Source organism: Canis lupus, chromosome 9 (assembly GCF_011100685.1).
Source record: "Canis lupus familiaris isolate Mischka breed German Shepherd chromosome 9, alternate assembly UU_Cfam_GSD_1.0, whole genome shotgun sequence".
NCBI lineage: Eukaryota > Metazoa > Chordata > Mammalia > Carnivora > Canidae > Canis > Canis lupus.
In genome coordinates, this window is record NC_049230.1 from 20,274,752 (window position 1) to 20,288,679 (window position 13,928).

The window sequence follows — 13,928 nt, forward strand, 5'->3', positions numbered from 1 at the left end:
ATGGTTTCATTACCCAGGAAACAGAGGCAGAGGCAGAACTAACACCTGACTTTCCTCTTAATAAGTTACAGACGTGGGGGGCTCGGGATAGCACTTAAATCAGGACTCAGAGTCCCCGCAGACCTCCCGGCACCGTCCAGGAGGCCACAGGACGGCTCTGTCCAAGTCCCCATTTAACAGCTGGGGACATTGAGGCCCTCATGTTCCAGGAACATACAAAGGAAGTGATGACAGAGGTCTTGTGGCTTTGTGGGGCGCTCCACACCACCCAGCACCAGTTTGAAGGAGAGAGGAGAGCTCTGCATGGAAGCTAGTAGAATCGCCAGAGGATGGTCTCCAGACAGGAGAAAAGGGGAGGAGGGACAGAGACCTAGTGGCAAGGGTCCACCGTGAAGCTAATGGGGCTGGAAAGGCTGGAATTGGCAGCCTCCCTGGGGGAAAGGAAGCCAGGTTGCCATCAGGAGATATTTCAAGTCACTTGTCCACGGAGATCTCAAAAGGGAGGGAAACCAATTTCCAAGATTCCAGGGATGTGCAGTTTATTTTCCCAAACTAAACAATGCTCATTTTCATAATTATATGGGTTTGTTTTGTGTTCTTAAAAAGGTGTTTCAAGGGGCACCTAGCTGGCTCAGTAGAGCATATGATTCTTGATCTCAGGGTTGTAAGTTCAAGCCCCACACTGGGTGTAGAGATTACTTAAAATCTTAAAAAATAAATAAAGAGGTGTCCCACAGGTGTTTAAGCCTCGGCCCCACAGAGCCTGGATTGCCCCTTTGGCCCCTGGAGTCAAGGATTGGAAAAGTTATAGAGCCACAAAAGTATCAAGGCCAGTGATTTTGGCAGGAAACACCTTAGTTTGGGTTGTTTTTTTGTTTTTGTTTTTGTTTTTTTAAGAGGCATTTGAGAGAGAGCACGGAGGTAGAGGGAGAAGTAGACTCCCTTTGGGGCTCCATCACAGGACCCCGGGATCATGACCTGAGTCAAAGGCAGATGCCTAACTGACCGCACCACCCAGGCGCCCCCTTAGTTTGGATTTTTTTTTTTTTTTTTTTAAGATTTTATTTATTCATGAGAACCACAGAGAGGCAGAGACTCAGGCAGAGGGAGAAGCAGGTTCCCTTGCAGGAGCCCAAAATGGGACCTGATCCCGGGTCTCCAGGATCATGCCCTGGGCTGAAGGCAGATGCTCAACCGCTGAGCCACCCAGGCGTCCCTAGTTTGGATTTTTAAAAAGAGGACCCCAAATGAAGAAACGAACTGCAGACTCTCAGGAAACGTCTGAACCATCTGAGCACAGTCCCACACAGAGTCACTGTTGGAGGAGATCATCAGGAAAATGTGACTGTCGGGAAGCCCGGGTGGCTCAGCTGTTTAGCGCCAACTTCAGTCCAGGGTGTGATCCTGGAGACCCAGGATTGAGTCCCACATCAGGCTCCCTGCATGGAGCCTGCTTCTCCCTCTGCCTGTGTCTCTGCCCCTCTCTCTCTCCCTCTCTGTGTCTCTCATGAATAAAAAAAAAAAAAAAAGGAAAATGTGACTGTCAGTTGACTCGAACTGGATATAAGCAAATGTAGGCTTCTCGCCTACTACTCTGTCAGAATATACACTACACCCACTATTCCCACAGTGGGAGCCTTGAGAGAGCTATGCGTTGTTGAGACCATCTGGACGGTATTTGTGACTGAACCTATTGAAGTCCTCTATATAGACTTTTAAGATTCTGGTGGGCAAGTGCAGAGATCTACTTGTCTTGCAGCCACCCAGGACAAGTCTTGTATGTCAGTACCCTTGCTTAATAAACCTACCACCTCCAATCTGGAGTGATCTTTCTCCCGTCTCTCCTGTGTATGGGGGCCAGTTTCAGAATTCACCCAGGGAACTGTCCAGGTTGCGAACCAACAGTCATTTTTATTCAGTAAATGTGGATCTAGTGTCTCCCATGATCAGGAATGGTTCTAGGTGCAGGGGATAAAACAGTGAACAAAACAAAGTACCTACCCTGGAGCTTAGATTTCTGTGTATCTTGGGATGAGGTGATGAAATTTATAGATACAAGTCAATAAATTAATGACACATCTAATGGTGATAAATGCTATGAAGCAAAATAAAACAAGGCAAGGGGCTTATAGTGGAGGGAAGGGAATGCTATTTTAGACAAGGTCTTCTAGGGAAACAGCAAAGATCTGAAAGAAGAGAAGAATCAGAGATTAGGGAAAGTGAACCGGACAGAGGAACAGGCAGTTCAAAGGTCCTGGGGCAGAAAGCCAGTAGGGCTGAATCAGATGATGAGAAGTCGTGAGAGATAAAGTCAGAAAGGAGGTGGGGGCCAGATCAAAGAATGTGCTGGAGGTCTTACAAAAAAGCCTTGGATTTTACTTAGAAAGCCACAGGGGGTATTTTAAGCACAGACATGAAATAACTTTCATTTTTAAAAAAGATCATTCTGGCTGCTCTGTAGAAATTTTACTGTTGGTTGGGCATGGGTGGCATCAGGGAAACCAGTTAGGAAAGTACTGCAATTATCCAGATGAGGTGATGGTACCTTCCTTCATAGACCAGAGTGAGTTCCAAATATGCTTTGAAGATTGAAGGTATTTGCTGATGAATTGGTTGAGGGATGAGCCAGAAAGAATGGAGTTGTCCTATGCTGAAGTGGGGTGGACTGGCAGGAGCAGTGGGAGGGCTGGAATGGACTTGGCACTTGGACGCATTAAGCTTATTAGGTGTCAAGAGGAGATATTAAGTAGGGAGTTGGGGATGTATGTCTGCAGTTTATGGGAAACAATGGAGTTGGGGAGATACTGGAGGCTTTGGTGGGGCTCATCGGCATGTAAATGGTCTTCAAAGTCATGGGACTACATGAGACTATTAAAGAGTATGCATGAAATTGAGGAGCCTGGCTGGCTCAGTCAGTGGAGTAGTCAACTCTTGACCTCAGGGTTGTGGGTTTGAGCCCCACATTCGGTGTAGAGATTTAAAAAAAAAAAAAGATTATGAATGTGATTTATGGAGGAGTCCCACTTTGCCTTTCTCGTCATTGTGTCCCCACCCCCAGGTTACCTTTGTGAGCACGGGTACACACACTCACACAGGTGCAAATGGGCAGTGTAGGGGACAGGAGCTAGGCTCTGAGAGCAGGTCCTATGTCTCAGAGATTCATGCCACCCTGGCCCTCTCCCCTTCTTGTGGCCTTTCTGGATGCTGAAGTGACAGCAAAACTGTCTGGGCCAGGAGGGCAGGGAGACAGGTAGGGATGAGCTGGCAGAGATCCCCTGTCCCAGGAGCAGAAGCAGCCAGCAGTCCAATGGCCAAGAGCAGCCACTACCTAGAAGTAGCTGCAGGCCAAGAAGCAGTGCCTCTGCCTCTCCCCCCAGGTTCAACACAAAACTCCAGCAGTTTCCTCTCTATTCCTGGCTTCCCAAGCTCCCTGCAGCTATGCCTCTGCCCACTCCAAATGCCAGGAGTCCTAGTCCCTCCTGAGGCCCCATCTCCAGGGTACCCCTCCCCCTTCCCTCTGCCTGCAAACTGGATGCCTAGTCTCCACCTATTCTCCACCCCTCCTCCAGCACCCCACCTCTCAGGAAGTTAGAAGGTGATTGGCCCCAGCACCCTGCAGGCCCTTACACTGGCACCCACCACTCCAACTCCTCGCCCTGGCTTCAGAAAGGATATGGGGCAGACCGGTGTGTCCTGGAGCCTCAGCTGAACCTCCTAGGGAGTGGCAGCTTCTGGGCCGGTGGGGATCCCTCCCGCTGAGTTCTGTCTAGGGCGAGGGGCACAGAGGAGGAGGAGGAGGGGAGCTGTATCCTCTTGACTCACTTAGCCTTGTTTCGTTACACATCTGGCTTCCACGTAGGAACATAATTACAATTTTAACACTGATAGTTGTAGTAATAATAGCGGTGCCTGTTATCCCTTTCAGGCATTGCCTCAATTCTTCATACACTCCACGACATAGGTCTCATACCCATTTTACAGATAAGAAAAACACTCAGAGAGGATAAGGACCTTGCCTGAGGTCCCAATGACTAGTAGGGACTAAGTCACAACCCGCCTCTCTCCCTGCCCACGTCCCCCTAACTCCTGCTGCTGACTCCTCAGGGGAATCCGGCCACCACTCTGCACCCTGCCTTCCGGGGGCTAGCTCCTTCCAATTTCTGGAGCTCGGTTTCCGCATTGGTATGAGCCGGGTTACCCTCGGTCTCCGGATCTCCCTCGCGCTGCACCTGCCACTTGTCGCACACGTGCGGGGCGCAGGCAGCCTGGCGCCCTGCCCCGGAACCGCGCGCCGCTGGGGCGCCAAGGAGAGAGCCGCAGGCAGCGGTGGGCCAAGCCTTTATTGCGGGGCGGCGGGGGGAGCGCCGGGCGCGGGGCGGGGCGGGTCCGCGGCGGCCGCTGCCTCCTCCGCGGGCTGGTCGGCGAACACCGCGCGGTGCATGGCGGCGACGTAGCTGCGGCCGCTGGAGTCGGCCAAGCGCAGGTGCGCCAAGGGCAGGAAGCGCTCGGTGCTGAAGTAGCGCAGGGCCGGGCGCGGGGCGCGCAGCGCGGTGAGGAAGACCTGAGGCGGCGGGAGGAGGTGCGCTGGCCGGAGTTGCCGGGGCTGGGGAGGGGGGGGGGGCGGGGGGCTCCCTTTTCTCCCGGGACCGCGCCCGGCGCCTACCTCCGTCACCTCCTCCGGGTCCTGCGCCGCCTCGCGGAAGATCTGCTCCGAATGGCGCCGGTAGCTGGAGAAGAGGTGGCGGGTCTTGGCGTCCGCGCCGTCCAGCACCCCGCCCGGGACGCCCTCCAGCTTCTCCAGGAAGGCGGTGCGCACCGGGCCGCACTCGATGAGGCTCACGCTGCGGGCCCAGAGCGACGAGTGGGTAGCCAGAGCCTTCAGGGGGCGGCGTACTGCCCGAAGAGCACCCCTGCCTCTCCCCGCTCCCGCTCCCGCAGCCGCGTGGGGGTGAGGGAGATCCGCATCAGAACCCCAGCCTGGCGGGCTTCCTCGCCGGGTGACCTTGGGCCAGTCACCCAGCCTCCTCGGGCCTGAGCCTCCCAGCTGCAGGGCAGAAGTGCGATAACGAGGGGCAAGCGCCCTGGCACCCGCCAGATGTGAGCCGTAGTGGGGGGGGGGGCAGGGAGACCCCCGAGTGGCTCCCACAGGACAGGGGGCTGGAGTCCCCAGAGGCAGGGCTCAGAGGGGTGGGGGGTGACTCACTGGACCCCGAAGGGCGTGAGCAGAACCGCCAGGCTCTCGCACAGACCCTCGACCGCGAACTTGCTGGCGCAGTAAACAGCGTTGAATGGCAGCCCTTCGAGGCGAGAAGAGGCTGTGGAGGCGCGTCTGGGAGGGAATCCACCCGGAGCCCCCTGCAGGAGCCCCCCGCAGCCCCGCAGCCCCCGCGGCGCGGTCACCGGCCCCGCCCCACTCCACGCACCCATCAGACCGCCCATGCTCCCGGTCACCAGGATGCGGCCCGAGCCGCGGCGCTTCATGTCCGGCAGGAAGGCCTGCAGGGTCCGCACGGTCCCGGCCACGTTCACGTCCAGCACCGACTCCACGGCGCCCGCCGCATGCGCCTCCAGCGGCCCGAGCAGGCCCCGCCCTGCATTACACACTGAGGGGAGAGAGGTCGGACCCTGCTTGCCTCTCTGTCCCCCGACCCAGCGGGTCCCTTTGGGTTCCCCGGGCCGGGGCATTTTGGTTTGGACACAATGCTGGAAAGGCTCCTGCACACGTGTTGCAGGGAGGCTCACCCAGGACGTCCACGCGGCCCTCCGTCACGCGTGCCCGAGCAGCGGCCACAGAATCTGCGTCCCTCACGTCCAGCTGCAACGTCTCCAGGGAGCCAGGAGGGCACCCTCGGGACCGGGCTGCCTCCCACAGTGGGCCCTGTGTCCCCAGGTCCCGCAGCGTGGCATACACTGGGAAGGTCGGGAAGAAGACGAGGATCTGAATGCCCTGCTTACCCCTTCCTGGGTCCCCTTGGACCAGGGGCTGCTCCTGTCTCTCCACCTCAGCCCCTCATCTACCTTTGAAGCTCCGGGAAGGGTCCGACGCCAAACGCAGGGCCAGGTGCAGGCCAATGCCAGAGGAGCAGCCAGTGATGAGCACCACGGTGCGGTCCATGGGGAGACGATTAGGGAGAGGCCCAAAGAGTGCAAAGCTCTGGTCTCTGAGCTAGATAGCACCTGCTTTGCCCCGCCCCTGCCCGCAGGGTCCCCACCCCTTGTTATGTCTCCAGCCTAATCTCAAGGCTGAGCCCTCCTTCAGGTCTGGGGCCTACTCTCCCCATCCTGCTCTTGGTCAAGGCAGAGATGAGGCCACTTGCTTGGAATACCCCTTCTTCAGTTGCTGGTCAGAGGGAGAGCAAAGGGGTTGCAACTAGGAGATGTGAATTCTCATGTGGGCACATCTTCCCCTGGGTGAGCCTCTGTCCCATAGGGACAATTATAAGCTTCAAAATTTGCTGCTGAGAGTGTGGAAGTAAACGTATTGGGAGAGGATTCCCAGTCCCAAGGTCGGGGAGGCAGAAGCAAGGGGGCGGGGAGAAATAGCCTCACACCAGTGTCTGTCCATCCTAGAGCCCTGAGTCCTCCCAGGCATTGGTGACATTCTGAGAGATAGGCCGGGGTGATTCACCGGTTTATTAAGTTGTATTAAAATAGTACTTTGATCCCAAATTTGGGGTGGTGGAGAAGAGTGCAACTCACCTCCCTCCCAAATTTCCCATGCCTGCTCCTCCGGCAGGTCTTGAGTTCCTTTGCCCAAACCTGGGAACCTCCTGTGATGCTGGTTTAGCTCCGGGCCCTGGAAACCTGCCCGGGCCTGGAATTTGGGGAGAACATCACCCAGGGGGTGGTTAATCTGCCCACAAGGAGCCAGCCACCAATCGGGGGTAATATTTGATGAAGAGCTTCTTGGCCAGGTCCACAGTGTCACCGTCAGGCTGGCTAGGATACCTCTGGGTGCCGAAGATAAAGGTCTGCTCCAGCTGGAAGGCATTCTTGTCAAACTGGTGCTGTTGGAAGGGAATGCCTTGGACCAGGCTCTCAACCAGCATCTCCATGAAGAGCCGCCAGCGGGGGGTGTAGTAGTCAGCCACCAGCCCGGCCAGCTGCTTGTTAGCATAGTCCAGGATGTTGCCCTCGGGTCCCCACAGGGTCAGCTGGTAGCGGCTGTTCTGCTCATAGAGATGGGCCTCGGCCTCGCTGACTGCGGCCGCCCGGGCCTGCTCCAGCCACCTGCCCAGCAGGAAGCGGCTGTCACTAGCCAGCACCTTGTCCAGCGCCGGCAGAAGCTCGTAGACCAGGACGCCTGCCGCCCTCAGCAGGGGAACCAGCTCCTTCCTCAGGTAGGCGCTCCTCGCCTCCACATAGTACAAGCTGACCAGCTCCTGGGCCGCTTGGCGAGTGACGTCCAGCAGGTCGTAGCGGAAGGTGGGGCTAGAGGCCAGGGTTGGGGCAGCTGTTAGCAGCAGCCGCCAGGCCTCAAACACATCTGATCGGTTGTACCAGACAGTGGTAACCATCTGTAGGGATGGCCTCCTGACCAGAGGGCTGCGATTGTGCCCACTGCACGCCTCCCCAGAGCAGTTGTAGACACTCCTGAGAAGCAGCCTCCACGCGGCCTCTGTATCCCTGTGGGCGACTCCATACCGACGGGCTGCAAAGCTGCTCACCCAGGCCTCCAAATCAGCCACTGGGTCCTTCCGCCAGCCCAGCTCAGCCATGAGGGCATAGACCACTTCGTTCTGGCCAATGCCCTCAGGAGCCATGCCTGTGCCTAGCATAGTGGAATTGGGGAAGAGGCGGGCAGCCGCAGGACCCCGGTTCACAGCCTCCAGTGCCCCAAACAGACCGTGGTTGCCTCCAAAGTTATGCAGCATGCACCAGATAAAGGGCTGGCCTTGGAAGGAGGCCGTCTGGATGTACACAGGCTGGCTCTCAGCAAACAGGTCCAGGACCAAGAGGCGGCCACGAGGCACAGCCTCCAGCACAGCTTTCACCTGGGCAGGCCCCCAGAACTGCGGCTGGTGCTGGAAGAGCCAGCCTTGGAGCAGCCACACGGCGTCAGAGTCCACTGTGGTGGAGGGAAGGGTGGGGAGACAGAGAAGAGGACTGATGAGAGGAGAGAGGGCAGGGGAATGAAGGTTCATCCCATTCTACAGATGAGGAAACAGAGGTCCAGAGAAGTTAAATGACTATCACAGAACACTCTGTTTTCCTCTGTAACCCTCCCACCCCCAGGGCAACTGCATCACGCACCATCCCATCCTCTCTTCCTCCCAGCTGGGATCTCTAGGGCAGTGTTGTCAAGCTCTATGAAGCATCAAAATTACCCAGAAGGCCGGTTAAAACAGATTCCTGGGCCTAAGCCCAAGTCATTGTGATTCAGGAGAATCTGCAGATTGGACAGGCTCTGGGGTGACGCTGGTGCTATGGGTTCTGGATTGCACTTGGAGCAGTGCTCTCACAGCATCCTGAGTCAGTTGGTTCCTTTCCCGGCCCATTGCTGACCTGGCCCCTCCCTGTCCCTGCCCTATAAGTGGCAGGAAGGAGCGTTGGGTTCCTTGTGCAAGGGCACCCACCGGCTTTGAACACATCCCCTAAGCTCTTGCCTGCACTACCTACCTCAGCTCGGAGGCAGAGACCAAACAAAATACTTTCATAGCCAACGCTTAATGGCACTTTACTGGGGGCCAGGCATCATTCTATTTATGATGTAGCCCCATTTTACAGATCAAGCAACTGAGACAGTGGTTGGGAGGTGACTTGTTGCAAGTCACACAGGCAGGAAGGGGTGATGCCAGGGTCTGAGCAGGCTGCCTGGCTCCAGAGCCCACCCCTCAACCGCAGTGTGATTAAAGATGGTGTGTGTGTGCGAGTGCTTGGTCAACTGTCAAGGGCTGTCTCTCTTCCCACCCTGCTGACCTCTGCCACACTTGTGTCCCTGAGGGCAAGGGGGGTTCCCCATCCCACCCACCTCCCCCTGGCACCAAACCTGTGATCATGGCCTGGTAGACAGAGGCTGTGGCTGAGGCAAGGTAGGAGGGCTCTGAGGAGGGGGGCTGCATCTCGTTGAAAGTATCGGCCCCATAGATGTGATTAGTGCCAAACTCTTGGATCAGTTCCCGCAGGAAGAGGCTCCCAATGATAGGGAATAGGGGGTCTTCTGGAGCCAGGAGGAAGGAGCAGGAGTAGGAGCAGTTGAAGTGTCCCCAGCTGCCCAGCTGGGTGATGTTGATCTGAGGGAACACCCTAAGGGTAGAGGGGGGAAGGGGGTGGGGGGAGCAATCCAAACATTCACTGGAGGCTGGCAGTGTTCATCACCCAGCCTCACTGGCTTACCTTACGGATTGTGCCCTGTGGCTGGAGTCCTTTCCCCCTCCCTCCCTGCTTATCCAGCCAGTTGGATACCCCTCAACATCCTTCGAATTTCACCTCATCTGTAAACCTTCTGCTGTCTCTTCCCCTCCCTCAGGCCAAAACAAGCAACACTCATTCTTCCAGAATTTGCCCGGTGCTGCCTCTGAGCCCTGGCCGCAGAGTCCTAGATGGAGCAGTGGCTCCACATATATTCCTGCCCATATCACTGTATTGTATCCCCCTGTCAACCTCTCAGCCAGCAGGGGTGGAACTCGATGCACTTTGTCACTGCATCCCCAGGGCCCAGCACAGAGCTGGTCTGATAAGTGTTTGCTGGATGTGTGAACGAGGCTCTTGCTACCCAGCCGGGAGGTGAAGAGACAGCCAGTAGGGCCAGCAGCGTGCACTAGGCCCTGTGACAGTGGTCGGGACCAGGTGCTCCTGGGCATGAAGGAGGTGCTGACCAAGGCTGGGGGGCCCCAGTGAGGCTACCTGGAGGAGGGGAGGTCACAGCTAGGCCTTGAAGAATTTTGCCAGCCACGGGAGAGGAAGGGTCAGTGGCACAGAGGAACAGAAAGGACGGGAGACCAGCACACCCCTGCAAACCACTATATAAGAGCTGCCATTTGCTAAGACTGTGCTGAGCTATACGGACTGTATAAGTGAGGAAACTGAGGCACAGAGCAGTCCCATCTGAGTTCCAATGTCACATGGCTAGTTAGTAGCAGAGCCAGGAATCAAGCCCAGGCCTACATCCAGAGCTTCAGTTTTTCTTTAAATCACGTCTTGCAGGTAAAAAATCAATTCCCTCTCTGAGGCAGGTGAGGGGGAAGGGAGGAAGCTTACCTGGTGAGAGCCTTGGGGACATGCCCTGAGAAGGCAGGCAACACTGGGATCATGCCAAAGGAGCGCATCCGGTCCAGGATCCGATGCTAGGGGATGGAAGGGGAGGTGGGAGGCCTCACCACCCCCCCGGGGCACACAGGGTCCCCAAGGATTCTGAGGCTGGTCCCTGGCCCACAGACTACCTAGCACTGCCCAGCTCCGCCCCCTCCTTTCCCTTCCTTTTACCTGTAAGTAAAGCTGTTTGAGGTGCCAGGAGTGGGGCAGGGGGCCACCCCAGGTATGCAGGTTGCCCATGCGCCCCCAGGCCAGGAAGGCAGGCCCAGTGAAGTACTCATCGATCTCTGACTGGGTCAGGCCCAAGGCCAGGTATACCTGAGGAGGAGGACGACCCCCGCACATAAACACGTATAAGTATTCATCTCCATTCATTCAACAATCACTCATTCATTTCTTCTCTGTGCTGAGCCCTAGAGTTACTAAGACAAAATGTGACCCTTGCCAGGAGCCCACAGTCCAGGAGAAACAGGTCTGTGGGCAGGTAAGTTTACTAATGGGTCAGCTTTGTTGCAAGGGTGCGGTGAGGCATAATGGGGCTCTCCCCCAAACGGGGAAGGGGCCTTAGAAGGCTTGGGGGAATAAGGCTGGCTCTGCAGAGAGCCTAAAGAGCACCTGCTGCCAGCAGCCAGAGCCCTTAGGGCCCAGGCATGGAAGCCCCCAGGCCAGGGGAGGGTGCTGAAGCTGAGGGGAGCTCTGGAGTGTGTTGACAGCAGCAGGAGTCCAACAGATCTGCATCTTAGAAAGGACACTGTTGGAACTCAGGAGCCAGGAGTTCTGTTCAGAGGCTCTGAGAGGGGCGGGTATCGCCCACAGAGATGGGGCAAGAGCCTGCACAGGAGCCATCAATAAAGATAAAGAGGATGAGGCACAGAATCTATGGAAGCAGTGGCCTGACCAGCTGTGGGGGTGGGGAGAGAGGGGAGCCTGACTCCTTAGCGTTTCTAGTGAGGTGCTGGGGTCCAGACCCGCACAAGTGCTCCAATGTGTTTGGCTCAGCAATGAAAGCCTGTTTCCAGAGAGCTGGGGCCATCATGTATGCCCCAAACACTTCTGTGTGCCAGACACGATGCAGTGGGGAGGCAGGGACTGGAGGGAGGAGAGGGACACTTACCCGCTGCCAGATGGCCTCTTGGCCGCTCCAGGCCAGTGCCAGGTTGATGCCATTCAGTGCCATCCAGTCTAGCTCCCGCTCCCAACGGGCCCAGTCCCACCACACGAAGGAGTAGCTGTGCGTGCACACATTCTGGTAATAGCGGTATCTGTGGGCAGGGGCGGGAGTTGTGACATGTCCCTGGGGGCAGAGGGCATGCCCCCCCAACCTCTGAGGGTCCTTTGCCCTGGAACAGCACCCGCCAACCCCAGATCTAGCCCAGAAGGGAGGAGTTGTGGCTCTTCTACTGTTTCACTCCAGGACTCACCCCAGGTGGTGCCAAGACTCAGCAGGAGGAAAGGGAGCCTTGGGAGACAAGGTGACCAAAGTAAAGCCATTGAGGTTTTACGTCAGTAGGTTCATAAAAAGAGTCACAAAATCGCACTCATGGAAAACTACAAGGTCCCACTCCTTCCAGCAGTAAAAGCCACAAAGGTTAGACATTCTTAAAATTGTTTCCCATGGGTAATTCCACAACCCTAAGACAATGGTAAAACTAACCACCCAAAGTAAAGGTTAAACCCAAAGTTAAGGGCACTTGCGGGCTCAGTCGGTTAAGCAACTGCCTTGGGTTCAGGTCCTGATCCCTGGGTCTTAGGTTGGAGGCCTGAGTCAGCCTGCTTCTCCCTCGGCCCCTCCCCCTGCGCATGCTCCCTCCCTCTCTCTCTCTCAAATAAATAAAATCTTAAAAAAAAAAAAAAATCCCAAAGTTAAAAAGTGGGCTTCTTCGTATGTGGATAGCTAATTTTAAAAATGTATAAAAACCTTCTTTGGGGCAAAAGGATATCCTCTTCTCATCCTGGAGGAGAGATGGCTACTTTGTGAGATGGCACCTCTCTTACTTCTAGACTTAATAAATCACTGTCCCGTTCTCTAAATGGCTTGCCCTTGAATCTTCCTCACAAAGAGCAAAGAACTTTCTTGATGAAGGGCCTGAGACCCTCCCCCTGGGGGCTTCGGCTTGTCCAGCTTCATTATGGGAGCTTCCGAGGTGCCCCCCAACCGCAGCCAGGCAGGTATCTGGGGGAGCACACAGCATTTCCAGTCAACTCTTCTAGAGCTCGCTTCTGCAGTGTTGAAGTGCTCTAGGGCAACGCTGGTCCCTGTCCTGGAAAGGGGGGGTCCCTCTCCCCAATCTGATGGGGAGCCGGATGTGTGAACACACCACCTCCCTGCGGTGGGACAAGCGCCAGGAGGGAGGCTGTGAGGGAGTGGGTGTCATTCCTCGGTGGGCATCTCCCAAGAGAAGGTGGAAGGAAAGGAACAGCATTTTCTGGTCACTAACTATGCATCACAAATTCTGCGCCGGTCACTGTGGAAAGCCTCGTGACCAACAGTGCGCCATCGATGTCACCGTTTCCATTCTTCAGATGAGCCGGCTGAGGCTCTGAGAGGCTGGGTGACGGCTCTCAGGGGCAGAGGTGGGATCTGAAGCCGCAGCCGTGCGGCCCCAAGGCCAGCGCTCCGTTCAGTCTCAGTGGGTGCAGTCGCTGGCGCGGGGTGCGCGCCCCGGGGGGCGGCAGGTGCGGCGGGCGCGGGCGCGGGGGGTGCGGGGGACCCGGATGGAGGGCGGGCGAGCCTCGTACCTGTTGGGCGTGGCCTCGGTCAGCACCTGCGGCACAGCGGGCAGCGGCTCCGGCAGGCGCAGCTGAGAGCCGGACCAGGCCACGTGGCAGCCGCAGAAGTCGCGCAGGTAGCGGTGCAGCCCCGCCGCGGCGGCGACGCCGGTGGAGCCGAGCACCAGCACCCGCGTCCCGGCGCCTCCGCCGCTCAGGCGGTAGGTGTCGAGGCCGGACTCGGCCGCCAGGGCGCGCTTCACCGACACCGAGAAGGCGGCCGCCGGCCCCGGCCCCAGCAGCCGGACCAGCAGCGCCCGCACGGCCGCCGCCTCCCGGGCCTCGTCCGCGGCCGCGCCCCCCGCGGCGCCCAGGAGCAGGAGGCCCAGGACGGCGGCCGCAGCTGCCGCTCCCATGGTCCTGCGGTCTCCGGCTGGCGGGGGGCCCCGCGGGGCATCAATTGAGACTGGACTGGGGGGCGGGACGGCCCGCGCCCAATCAGCGGCGGGCCTCTGGCCACGGGACGCCGACGGGCGCGTAGCCCCGGCTCCCGGGAGACCGCACTTCCGGGCCCGGACCCGGACCCGCGCCCCGAGGGTGTCTTCTGGCCGCACGTGGTTCGGGGGCGCGTGACCCGTGTCCCCAAAAGCCCGGGGTGAGACCCGCTGCCCTTCACAAGCCGCAGCTACTGTTGTACCTGGAGAGCTTTCACATGTAACTCACTGTCCTCCATCCAGGTAACTGTCCAACAGATATTTTTATTCGGAGTTTTATTTTGTACCAGGCACTGCCACTCTCCTCTACAGGAAGCCTAGAAACCAAGTTCCTATTTAAATTGAGAGGAATCCGGACGCCTGGGTGGTTCAGTGGGTTAAGCCTCCCACTCCTGGTTTTGGCTTTGATCTCAGGGTGGTGAAATCCAGCCCCACGTCCGGCTCAGCAGGGGGTCCGCTTGAGTTTCCCTC

The 13,928-nt window shown here is 57.4% G+C and overlaps 2 protein-coding genes across 2 annotated transcripts; both read right to left on the minus strand.

Annotated features, from left to right (window-relative positions):
• Positions 1–4,339: 4,339 nt before the first annotated feature.
• Positions 4,340–6,457, minus strand: HSD17B1 (hydroxysteroid 17-beta dehydrogenase 1). Its single transcript, XM_038546021.1, has 6 exons — positions 6,019–6,457; positions 5,743–5,910; positions 5,424–5,603; positions 5,204–5,297; positions 4,664–4,841; positions 4,340–4,561 (listed from the first exon to the last, which is right to left on the minus strand). The coding sequence occupies exons 1-6, from the start codon at positions 6,113–6,115 to the stop codon at positions 4,340–4,342; spliced, it is 939 nt and encodes a 312-aa protein (XP_038401949.1). The 5' UTR covers positions 6,116–6,457.
• Positions 6,458–6,614: 157 nt separating this feature from the next.
• NAGLU (N-acetyl-alpha-glucosaminidase) lies at positions 6,615–13,379 on the minus strand. Its single transcript, XM_038547273.1, has 6 exons — positions 12,994–13,379; positions 11,369–11,516; positions 10,426–10,572; positions 10,201–10,286; positions 8,990–9,246; positions 6,615–8,068 (listed from the first exon to the last, which is right to left on the minus strand). Exons 1-6 carry the CDS (start codon positions 13,377–13,379, stop codon positions 6,849–6,851), a joined length of 2,244 nt encoding a protein of 747 aa, XP_038403201.1. The 3' UTR covers positions 6,615–6,848.
• Positions 13,380–13,928: the final 549 nt, after the last annotated feature.

Coding starts and splice junctions, on each gene's coding strand:
- HSD17B1 (XM_038546021.1), bottom strand. CDS start 6,115: ATGGACCGCACCGTGGTGCTCATCACTGGCTGCTCCTCTGGCATTGGC. Junction 5,911..6,018: donor CCCTTCCCGGAGCTTCAAAG/GTAGATGAGGGG, acceptor CGACCTTCCCAG/TGTATGCCACGCTGCGGGAC. Junction 4,842..5,203: donor CTCACGCCCTTCGGGGTCCA/GTGAGTCACCCC, acceptor CTGGGCCCGCAG/CGTGAGCCTCATCGAGTGCG.
- NAGLU (XM_038547273.1), bottom strand. CDS start 13,379: ATGGGAGCGGCAGCTGCGGCCGCCGTCCTGGGCCTCCTGCTCCTGGGC. Junction 10,573..11,368: donor AAGAGGCCATCTGGCAGCGG/GTAAGTGTCCCT, acceptor CCTCCTCCTCAG/GTATACCTGGCCTTGGGCCT. Junction 10,287..10,425: donor TCAAACAGCTTTACTTACAG/GTAAAAGGAAGG, acceptor TCCATCCCCTAG/CATCGGATCCTGGACCGGAT.